General features: G+C 45.2%; 1 protein-coding gene across 2 annotated transcripts in view; it reads right to left on the bottom strand.

Moving 5' to 3' along the window:
- Nucleotides 1–1,483: 1,483 nt before the first annotated feature.
- Nucleotides 1,484–12,390, bottom strand: part of SYT12 (synaptotagmin 12) — a 53,287-nt gene continuing 42,380 nt past the window's right edge. For both annotated transcript variants that reach the window (XM_081938476.1, XM_081938477.1), the window contains exons 5-8: nucleotides 8,959–9,174; nucleotides 7,737–7,857; nucleotides 5,576–5,709; nucleotides 1,484–2,315 (exon numbers count right to left, since the gene is read on the bottom strand). In XM_081938476.1, coding sequence (XP_081794602.1) covers nucleotides 2,142–2,315; nucleotides 5,576–5,709; nucleotides 7,737–7,857; nucleotides 8,959–9,174 — 645 coding nt within the window. In that variant the 3' untranslated portion in view covers nucleotides 1,484–2,141. The remainder of the gene's footprint in view (nucleotides 2,316–5,575; nucleotides 5,710–7,736; nucleotides 7,858–8,958; nucleotides 9,175–12,390) is intronic.

Raw genomic sequence — 12,390 nt, forward strand, 5'->3', positions numbered from 1 at the left:
ATGCTCTGCCTCGCAATGTGCCAGTTGTGAAGTTATCCCACTCTGGAGTGAGCTTCCAGTGGTCCATGAATTAAAAGAGACCTTCTGTTCCATCACAAGGAGACAAAGTTTGAACTCATACAGGAGCTAGTCTAGGAAGCTCCGTGTGGTATCCCAGGAAATCCAGATTCAAAGCTGGCTATTTCTTGAGCTGGGCTAAATGAAATAGAGGTAATAGGACAGGCTGATTGTCTAGTCAATGTGAATTGCCACAAAGACAGGATGACCTCAGTAAAACCCATGTTTCTTTAATGCAAGGGAAGAAGGGAAATGGTTTCCCATGGGTGTCAAGGAAACAGAGTCTCGGGGATTTTGCAATGTGTTACCACTGGCATGCTCTTGATATCATCTGATGGATGGGGGTGCAAACATGATAAGATATGGGAATATTACCTTCCACCTTGCATGTAACACTGTTGACATTTTAAATCAATTGCAAATTAGAAAGCCAGCCAACTAATCAGACATTCACAAAATTATTACATGAGGATCAAAAAGATGAAAGATTGCTTAGAAACCATATCAGAACAGTGCTTAGTTGTTTGCGAGGTTAAGATTTTTTTTATCCTGTTAGTGTTCCTACATTCTTTTTACAAATTTTACAATTAATAACAAAAAAGAGATTTTTAAATTTACTTTTATTTACTTATTTATCAAATTTATATAGCCACCCATCTCACCAAAAGTGATTTACTGGGTGCAAATACATCATCCACAATGTTTTCAGTAACCATGAAATATTTTGCCATAGAATTTCCCTTTGTTTTGTTTATTTTTATTTTTCAAGCTGCCATTCCCTATTTCTCAAAATACGAATATTTAGTGTCTATGACTGATGTGGCCTTGAATTACAAAACACCCAATCAAATTTCCAATATTAAGGATGGTTCTGCCATGCATGATACACCTGTATCCACTTCCACTCTTCTTCTGCCCAGCATGATCGCAACTGCTTCTTGAGGTCAAGCACACAGAACATGAATAAATAAAGCATTCACACTTTATAGACAGGTTGATCTCCAATTGCTCATAAATGGTGAAAAGGGGAAGGAAAAGTCCATTGGTTATTCAGTTCTATACCATACGTATAAAATAAGGCCCAGTGAATTTACATCTCAGTAGATAAGCACAGTATTGCATCCTCTGTGACGATAGTGTTCCTATTGGACATTGGAACTAAACAGGTCCATGCCAGAGCCCAGGTAGGTATTGAATGAGCAAAGATTATCTCTGTGATGGTGCTGTGCTCTATGGGATTACATTTTTACCATAATTCAAAGAGAGGAGAAAGATTCATGAGTCTTCAAAGCAAATGTGTTGAGTTTTTACAGCAAGCAGTAGTCCACATATCTAATGATGCACATCTTTTTTTTTTTTGTAAAAGTTCACTCTGTCAAATATTTAGTCAAATATGAGCCTTTTAGTTTTCTTCTCCCAAAAAGGCAAACAGGACAACAGTACCTGAATCTCAAGCATGATAAGAAGCATGTGACAATGGTTGCCAAAAAATGTGACTTAAGCAACTTTAGTTGGAAGTAATTTTGCCCAAATTTATCTGAAATAACCAAAACTTGATTCCCAACAAATGTGAGAAGGAATGAAGTATAAAATTGTGTTCCATACGCATTTATATCAAGGCTGGACCCATTCACTCCCAAGAATCTGACTTCCAAGTCAAAATGTCTGAAACACAGTCAAATGCATAAAATACCATAAGCTTTCCTTTTAAGTCTTCTTCAATAAGAGAAAAATAATGTGGAAATGCAAGATTCAGTGTGAAAGAACTTCAAGAATAATTGGCTCTCCAAGTTGGTGATGGTAGAACGACAGAATCAAAAGACTTATTTGTCCACTAGCTACCAGGTATCCGTCTGTATTTCTATATCTTCTTCTCTTATTGTTTTAGCTATGATTCTTTTCCAAGGCTTGGGTAGTCTCATTTGGCAACCCATCATCACTGCTATTATTATTTGTGAGGAATATTTAGATTAAAAAAAAACTTTTATGGTCTCACAAATTCATTGTTCCAACAGCATCGGCCACCCGAAGTTATTTATTTAAGCACCGTGTTGGATTATTTTCGGTGAGGTGCAGGTACATCCTTAGCTTTGTCGAAGTGGGTGCCACATGGATATAGGTTTTCTCAAGGTAGCCAACATTTGATTCCAGTGAGTGATGCCCATGCCTCCTGCAGCCGGGCCTATGACAACATGGCCAATATTTTCAGCTCTCCCATCTTCACAGCATTGTGCGACCGTCACCCGAAGAGACAGCTCCTGTAAAGGCATAAATTAGGATTAGAATCTTTGAAGGCACACATTGGAATTATGCTACCTTCAATTGACAAACTACACCCAGTTATGAAGATTGGTTTAAATTTAAAATAATGCAATTGGAAGGTTGAAAGTTGGGGAACTTGTCCAGAGTCACAAAGCTTGCACATTTTACCCTTTTCAACACTTCTGCAATGCTGCGTAGTGTCCTTATTCCTGTGCTCCATCATCCCTTTGAGCCTTCGATGGAATTTCATTCTGGTGTGCCATTATCCCATGGGTACAAAAACTAGCAGTCAACAGACACCCCACTTTTGTGCTTCTTGTGATGAAGGGAAAAGTCTACAAATTCCCAGTTGGCCACTGTGCTGGGGGAGTGGCAAGGGCATCCTTCAGAGCAACAGGAGAGGGTGGAGATGGGGAATGCAAAATATTACTGTGTTGTGATAGCAGATGGCAGGGGGAAGGTTCCAGGAACTTGGTGCTGAACTTTCCCACCAATGGGACATGAATTGGCCCATAGCTCTAAAGGAAATGCTGCATATTCACAGTGTTTCTTTTGGCACAGTTCATCCCTTCAGCTTCTCAAGAGCCATGAAAGCCCCACAACATCATGGGAAAATGTGTTTCTGCTAGTATAAGTTTCCATTTTCTCCTAAGCCATTCACTGCAATCATACAGTGGAAAATGAACCATGAGTCTATGATCTTGTACCTAAAGAGCTCCATCGGGACCAACCATGCTGAGCATCTTCTCAGAAGTCACTGCTGTGGTAATCAGACTAACTGGGTTACTTTAATTCAAATATTTACTTTAATTTTTTTTGGCTTTACATGCTGAACCTGATCACTCGATTCCAAAGCCAACTTCAGTTTTTATCTCTCCAAAAGATTGGTCACCTGTGATTTAAATAAGCCCCTCAATGTACAATCCCGATTTCTGGCATTTGGAGGAAGTTTAAGACATATCAGGAACAAGAAGGACAGAAAGGAAAAGAAAGGGAAAGGAAGGGAGGGGAAGGAGAGGAGAGGGAGAGGAGACGGAGAGGAGAGAAGGAGAGGAGAAGGAGGAGAGAAAAGGGGAAGGGAGGAAAAGGAGAGGGAGAAGGGAGGGGAAGGGGAGGAGAGGAGAGGGAGAAGGAGAGGAGAAGGAGGAGAGAAAAGGGGAAGGGAGGAAAAGGAGAGGGAGAAGGGAGGGGAAGGGGAGGAGAGGAGAGGGAGAAGGAGGGGAGAGGGAGAAGGGAGGGGAAGGGGAGGAGAAGAGAGGGAGAAGGAGAGGGGGGAAGGACAGGAGAGGGAGAAGGAGGGGAGAGGGAGAAGGAGAGGGGAGGGGAGGAGAAGGAGAGGGGAGGAAAGGAAAGGCTGATGTGGAAAAAGGCATTTAAAACTGAAGGTGTGCAGGGTTTCAACTACTGCATCAGAGAAGTAAAAGACATTTGTCTGAACAAGTCAAATTTTAGAAGCTTCATCTTGGATGAATTTCTTACACTACTCCTAAATGTGTCTTCAAATGTAAATCCCATTTGAGAAACTTTTGCTGATCTGATGTAGACTGAAGTGTATGACCTCAACCTTTCAATAGCAATTAGCAACTGTAACTTTATTCTAAGTTAGTCTTTGCTCTGTTTGCAAATGAAACAGTAATAGGTCTTCAGGCAACCTGCAGATTTAGGTATAATAATTTTTTTTATCATTGTTCCCATTCTGTTTATTTTTGTGAACGCTTGTTCCAGAAGCTTTATCCTATCTCTTCTGATCATCTCATCTTCAAGAAAAAGTGAGATAACAAGAAAAGTAAGCATTGTTTTTGGTTATTGTGATATCCCATCCTTTTACTTGTCTCCATGCTGCTGCTGAATAAAGCTTCTTCATACAGTGACTTCTCTCTTGAAGATTATTCCTTTAGCTAGGGTTCGTTACATTCCAGCACAAAAGCTTTTGAATGGCTGAAAAGCAAATGGAGTTATATGTATATTCAGCCTACCAAATGACACGCTGATTGGTTTATATCTCCCATGTTGGTGTTTTCCCTGCAGAATTTAATCTGAAAGCCTCTGCTTTTATGTCAAATCCTTCTAGGCAGAATCTATTTTCCATCAAGAAAAACTTGTGAAATCACCAGGACTAAGACTGCAGAATTGAATGCTGCAAGCCTACTCTGTTTCAGTTTATTTACATTTGCTACGTAATATTTTGGTCTGAATTTATCACAGTGCCCTAATCTGGGGCACCCTGCAACACTCTGTGATGCCTTTAAAACCTAGCTTCAGTTCACATGATCACTAGCACAAGCAGTTCAGTATAAGGTACAGCATAAACTGCTCTGTTATTTATATCTGCCATAATCCCCAAAAGGTCTACTATGTTTGTTGACAAAAGCACTAATCATTTACAGACTGTCAAAAGTAAATGTATTTATTCAGTAAATTTATATGGCTGCCCAACTCACACACAGTAACTCTGGGCAGCATACAGCAATAAAAGGCCACAATTTAACACACATCCCCATTCACCCAAGTCACCTTTTAACATTTTTGCTCCATTTTGTAGTTGAGCATTTTGTTCCAATGATCTGTACCATAAGCCACAGTCATGTACCATAAGCCTAACGGATGGGACAGGCCTATTAAATTCTACTCTTGTCCCTCAAACTCTGAAGCACACACACAGAGGGAGTCACTATTTCAAGTTCTGTGGCCAATGACAATTGTTCTGTTTAAGCAGTCTGTGGCTGATGTTAAGTCTAGCAGGATATGCTTACATGTAAAATAGTTATATCGACGTGCCAAAAGTTGACTTATGATCATGCACTATACAGCTGACTCAGCAGAAGCTGAAATGAGAAAATGCACAGCTACCTAGCTGAGCACATTAGAGCGTGTACAAGGTCCCAGATTCAATCCTTGGCATCTCTAGCTGAAAGCATCTCAAGCAGTAGGGCTGTGGGGAAAAAAACCCAACTGCTTGAGCCACTGTAGACAATCCTGACTGGAATGACTCAGGACCAGTTCAGTTGTAGGGTAACATGCAAATGCGAACCACCAAATCAATCTCAATCCAGCTAGAGACTTTAGTAAATAATCCAGTCAAATTATAGATCACGGCAAGAACTGAATATGGGTCCTTCAATACCACTTGCACAATAGCACCTAACATGCCAAAACCACCAGGGTGTTGCTGGACTGTACATGCTTTAGTGCCTATAGCAGGGTAGGGGTTCATCGGAGGGCACCAGGTACATCATTTGAACCAGAGAGCTCTTACCTGCAGGACAATTGCTGGCACCGAAAAAATCATGGCCTCATTAAACACTGGATTTGTGTCATCTCTCTTTACTGCAGTTTTTTTCTTGCTGATCTTCCTCCCATCTTGCAGCAAGTACACTTTGACAAAAGGATCTGAAGGAAGAGTAAGAAGATGATCCCTGTTCCAAAGACATGGTTTTCACACCATGCTTATTTTATGTTGAAAACACTGTAATAACTTCAGTGGGTGCAGTTTCTGCTACTACGTTCCACCTCCTGTTTTTTTTTATTCTGGGCATCAAGGATGATGAATAGAAAGTATGCTACCACATGACAAAAATATATGTATCACATTATGGTCATATTTTAAAGCATTATAATCAGAATCTTCAGGGTAGAATGGATTAACTTCTACAAATACACTTGCTGACCAGAATCAGAAGAAATTGAATTAAAATTAGAAATTAACGGATCATTTCCTAATTTCTTTGAAGACAGTAACTTCCTACAGATTTTCCATTTCTGCTAACAGCTATTTAAGTAGCTTGATGCTTAAGACATTCCAACATATACAATGGCTGTCCTGCTATGATCACTTTCTGGAAAAGACCATAGAAACTTGGCAACACAGTGCGAAGGTCTCCATCTCTCAGCCAATCTCCATATTCTCTGCCTTGAACCTTATATTATTGGAAAAAATCAATTATACATCTATAATTTAGATTTAGCAAATGTTAAAAGTTAAGATCATGGAAGAGGGGGGTTATTATTATTTAATTCTGCCTGATGACCGATGAGGGAGAAATGAGATTTTTTCAGCCACTGTGTTTGTTCCCTTCTGTTCTGACCTAGGTTTCCGGATACAGAAAAAAGGCACACGGTTAAGTCCAAGAACCCTCTTTTAATTTCACAGGCTGATAGGGATAAGGCTGATAAGCACCCACCTTTATCTTCTTTGAAAATGCTGCCAAAGGCTTAATTGGCAATTAGCTTGGCAAGACCACACGGAACAAAGAGTCCAAACGTATTTTCAGAAGGTAAACTGACCACCATGAACCAAGTTGCTTCCTGCAAAGGCTCATATGCCTTTGGCGCCTCCTGTATGTTATATGGGATGGGCCAATCACCTACAAACCTTGCTCCCGAGTCGTCCCTTCTGTTTTAACTGTTCTTGCCTTCTGGCAGCTCTGCGCCTGTGCACACTGGGAACAGGGGGAGTCTGTTCCTCTGCCCTGCTGCTGTCTGACTCTGGTGGCTCCCGTGGCAGCACATACCTCCCAGATGGCCCTGGCCCCCTCTCTGTCTCCAACGCAGAGCCCTCGTCTGAGCCTTCCCCAGACTCCAGGACTGGCTCATGTTCCTCCCCAACCTCCTCGCTGTCAGACTCTGCTGCGAGCTCTGCAGGCCACTGCAGATCACAACACGTTCGGCCCTACAAAACTGCTTTAGAGAACTGGGGCGCACTCCAGGGGTGGGTTCCGGCAGGCACTACTGCTGGTTCACTCGTGTGTGCACTGCGCACACGTGTGCTTGATATGCACTGTGTGCACATATGGAGTGCAATCAAAAACAAGCAAAAAACAAGATGGCGGCGCCTATGGCGCTGGCCGGAGAACCGTTTCAGAGGCATGACAGGCTTGGGTCGCTGCCAGTTCCAGCGACCCAGGCCACCAAACCACTACCGGTTTGGCTGAACCGGTCCGAACCGGTAGGAACCCACCACTGCTACACACCATCCTTTTTACTTTTCAAAGCTTTTACTGAGTGGTTGGAATGAATTTGAATGTCAGAATGTGGGTAGTAGATGTAGATCATTCACTGCATTCAGAAATAAAGTCATCTGCTACCAGCATACAGAAATCAGAATTCTTCCACTCATTCTAAGGATTTAGTAGAGCTTTTCATAGTTTTACACGGATCAATATTTTTATAATACCGAGAATGCATTACAGACATTAGCATGTGTGTCATTTTTTCCACTCCCTGCTTTTGTAGCAGAACTAAATCTTTAAAGAAAATACAATTGCAATACATTATTGTTCCGACTCAACTTGCAAGAGAACCAGGTTGTACTCTCAACCATTGCTGACCCATTCACCGAAGGCTGAGGCATCATGTTCATAATTTATCCAGCACTGGGGAGAGAGGGCGGAGGAAGGGAAAAGAAGGATCCTACTGACCTGCAGTCATTTTTCCATTAGCCCACACAAGATTCTTGGCTTTAACCACAACTACAGTCAGTCGCTCGGCTGTGGGTAAATAGCTAAGACACAGCAGGATTTCACCCACCGAATCAGTTGCCTATAAATAAAAAGCAGAGGAACATTCATTATTCAATATTCTACAAGCCTTGCAAAGGAACTAATGGCATAATCTATTTTCTTCTCTCCTGAGTCCGAGGATGAGGAATACATTAAAATGCCACCAGGAAAGGTGCCCTACAAACTTTGGTATTTGGATGACCTAGAGCCAGGATGGAGAACCTATGGCACATGTGCCACAGGTGGCATGCAGAGCCCTCTCTGCAGGCACACCAGCCATCACCCCAGCCCAGCTCCAGCGTGCATGTGTGCATGCCTCCCGCCAGCCAGCTGGAGAAGAACATGCCATGCATGCACAGGGGGCATGCGTGGTGGAGTGCTTGCATTGCATTTTGGGGCCTCGTGTGGTGTCCCCATGCCCCATTTTGGCTTCCAGGTTGGTGCAGGAGGCCTTCCAGGCTCAAAACAGGCCACGAGGTGCTGCACGAGCCCCCCCACCCTATTTCGGGCCTGAAAAGCGAGGGCACGCACGCATGCACTGGGGGCATGAAGAGCATGGGGGAGTCATACAGGCATGCATGAGGGGATTGTGGGAGTTCGCACACGCATGTGCGGGGATGGGGAACACGCAGGGGGAGTCGTGCCCGCATAGCATTATGGCTGTGTGTGTGCTTTCAGCACGCATCAACAAAAAGGTTCACCATCACAGATTTAGAGAGTTACCAAGAGGCTGAAGACGCTCCCCTAAATACTTCTGTTTCATTTAGTCCTTATAAATCTATTTTGCCTAGTCCTCCTGCAACTACAAGCTCAACCAAGGAGCTCACAAGTGAGAAGAATAGCTGTGTCGGACTAACAGTACGGAGATTTTCCTTCATTGCTCTTGGGACCACTGACTCATTTTTAGAGAACAATAATGACAGAACCGGAGACTCAGAGATTCTTGCCTGAAGGAAGGCATGACATATTGAGATACAGCAAGTTATTTTGGCTCCTGAGGTAGGAAAATCTTGCAAGAGCCTTTTCCCTTCCATGGTAGTACAATAGTAACAAACCCAGCAATGATCCTAAATGATAGGCCTTCCTTCCTGGACTCCAAATCAGTGTACAGTCGTAGGATGGACCATGAGAATACTCTTACCTTATTCATGTCTTGCAGATAAAGCCAGGCATTGAAAGGCCGGACAAAGATACCCAAGTCGGACAATTTCAGCTCAGCCACCCCAGTGCTGATGTTTCTCTCATCCTCATCAATGCCAAAAACAGAGAATCTCAAGCTGTTTTCCTCCAACGTGGAAGGATCCAAGGGAATGGAAAACTTCTCATCAAAGAAGACCGAGTAAGCACTTCTTTGGATCTGTATAGAGAAAGAGAAGAGGTTTAAACATATTCAAGTTTAAAAAGCCACCCATGGCTAGGGAGATGAAGCTGTCGCAATAGCAATAGCAAAAGCGTTTAGACTTATATACCAGTTCACAATGTTTGACAGTCCTCCCTAAGCGGTTTACAGAGTCAGCCTATTGCCCCTAACAGTCTAGGTCCTCATTTTGCTGACCTCGGAAGGATAGAAGGCTGAGTCAACCTTGAACCTTGAGAATCAAACGGCCAAAATGCTGGCAGCCGGCAGTCAGCAGAAGTAGCCTGTAGTACTACATTCTAACCACTGTGCCACCATGAATATTATTAGTAACCACTTAATAGATCAGAAAACCTGAATAAAATTGAGCTACCCAAAATTATAACTGACAATGAGTAAAGGATGTTTCATCTTATTATGCTTCTTGTCTCCTGACCTGAAGACCCCCCCCCCCAAAGACAACTTTTTTTAAAAAAAAGTTTTTTATTTTATTTTTTATTTTGTATAAAAATGTCAAATCAATGCGTGAACAGTGTGGCACCTGGGCGCCATACATTCCAATACAAACAAAACTAATCAGATTAAACATAAAGAACGTTGGTCCTTTCCTAAACATTTCTTTTCGGTAGACGAGAGGGAGGGGTGACTCCTGGGATATTCTCACAGCCTGATTGGTCCAGAAGACTGAGGGAAATCTTTTTTAACCTCCTCCTTTCCCTGTGGTTCCCAGTTCCTTGAAGCCGCATGAGTAGAAGCATACTGTCAAACAGAAACAGACAACAGACAGGGGAAAACCTCCCCCCAGCCCCTCACCCCGACTGACTACCAACTATGTCTTAATAGAGGTGAGATGTCACCCCTTCCTCTCATCTACTGAAAAGAAACGTTCAGGTAAGGACCAACGTTCTTTTTCCGGTAGACTCGAGGGAGGGGCGACTCTTGGGACGTACCCAACTCAGTCCCTGGGAGGGAAAACTATGACTCGGGGGAAGGGGCTGTCACTACCTGTTGTAGGACCCTATGCCCGAAGGAAGCCTCAGCCGATGCAAAGGCATCCAGCCGGTAGTGGCGGATAAACGGAGTGGGAGAGGCCCAAGTGGCCGCCTGGCAAATGTCTTCGAATGGAGCCCTCGTGGCCCATGCTGCTGTAGTAGCGGCACTCCGTGTGGAGTGGGCCGTGATCCCCAAAGGGAGAGGCCGGCCCGAGGACTCATAGGCCATGGAGATGGCCTGTCATAACCACCTGCCAACGGTGGCCGAGGAAACCCTGGCACCCAAGGAACCCGGTTGGAATGAAATGAAGAGGGCCTCAGATCTATGGAAGGAAGATGTGTATCGGAGATAAATGCGCAAGACACGCTGCACGTCCAGTCTGTGCCAAAGTCGCTCCCTCTCATGGGAGGGAGTCAGGCAAAAATTGGGTAGGATGACCTCCTGTGCTCAATGGAAGGGCGAATTGACCTTAGGGAGAAAGGTAGGATCCAACCTCAGAACTACTCTATCCTGGTGGAATTGGCAAAGGTCGTCCTTAGATGACAGGGCCCCTAACTCGGAGATGTGTCTGGCTGAGGTCACGGCGACCAGGGAGATAGAAACCTAAGGTGAACTGTGCACAAGGGCTCAAAGGGAGCCCCTGTCAGGGCCCTAAGTACAAGAGGCAGGTCCCAGGTTGGGAACCTATGAACAGGGGGAGGCCGTAAATTAGCGCCCCCCCCCTTAGAAACCTCTTGACAAAAGAAAGTTGAGGCAATGACAAGAGACCTTCCCCGGCAGGATCGAGGCCAGGGCCGCTACCTGCCGCCATAGGGTGTTATGGGAGAGCCCCCCTCCAGGTCTTTTTGTAGGAAATCCAGAATTTGAGCGAGTGAGGCCTCCATTGGACAAATGCTGAATAGGCCCACGTGGAGTTGTATATTCGAGTGGTGGAGGGGTGTCTTGATGTCTCGATAGTTGCTATAACTCAGGAGGACAAGTTGGCACTTTTCAGGAGGCCCCACTCAAGCGCCAGGTGGTCAAATGGAGCCACTGGGGCTTCGGATGGATTAAGACTCCCTGGCGTAGGGAAAGCTCCTCCCAGGGAATCCTCCATGGGGGAGAGCTGGAGAGCTGGACAAGGTCCACAAACCAAGGCCATCTGGGCCAGTAAGGGGCAATCAGAATGATGTCTGCCCTTTCTACCACTACCTTCCTAAGGGTCCCCGGGATCAGAGGGAAAGGCGGGAAGGCATACAACAGGCCCGGAGGCCATCTGCTCTGGAGAGCATCTGTCCCTTCTGTGGCCTGGGCTGGAAAATGGGTGAAGAATCTTGGGAGCTGGGCGTTCGACGGGGTCACGAAGAAGTCCACCAATGGATTACCGAACCTCTGGCAAATCTTCTGGAAGAGGTCTGGTAGAATCTGCCACTCCCCGTGGTCGACAGTCGCGCGGCTCAACCAATCGGCCTGGTGGTTGGCTGTGTCTGAAATGTGCTCCAACACCACTGACACCAGATGTCTCTCTGCCCAGGAGTCTAGTTTCAGTGCCTCCAGCCAAAGGGCTCTGGAGTGAGTCCCACCTTTGTGGCTACATTGTCCGTCAACAGAAGAATGTGGCGGCCCTCTATCGTGTCTCTGAACTGGTGGAGAGCCAATCTGAGCCACTCAGAGTCCATGAGTGCTCCCCAACTGAACAGGCTTGCGTCTGTAGTGATGGTCACTTGATCCAGCTCCCAGAACTCTGATCCGCATTGAAGGCCCGGGGACAGCCACCACCGCAGAGATAGCCACACACCCGCTGGCAGGTGGATGAGGAGCGGGGAGTTGCTCAGGCGTTTTCACTGGAATGGGATGAGGGCCCACTGCAGAGTCCGTGAATGAAGCTGTGCCCAGGGAACAATCCCTATGCACGACACCATCTTGCCCAAAAGGCGGGACAAGGTCAGGATGGAAACTGACCGCCTTGCTTGAACCTGTCTTGCCAGGGGCTGGAGGTTGACCAACCGGTCTGAGGATAGACGAACCATGCCCTCTATGGAATCCACATGCGCACAGCCAAAATGGGTGACGGAAGACTCCGCGTGCTGCAAACGGCTTTTTTCCTTCAGCCCCGGCTTAAAAAGGCTTGCCGCGGCTCATTGCAACCAGACGCGGCTTGCAAAGCTGAAATTAATAGCCCGCAGCCTGATTGTAGCCTCTGGCCAGCAGCCCTTCCCGCGGAGCTGCGAAAGGAGAGCCTGA

The sequence above is a fragment of the Natrix helvetica genome (assembly GCF_964273705.1).
Source record: "Natrix helvetica genome assembly, chromosome: 1".
In the NCBI taxonomy this organism is placed as follows: Eukaryota; Metazoa; Chordata; class Lepidosauria; order Squamata; family Natricidae; genus Natrix; species Natrix helvetica.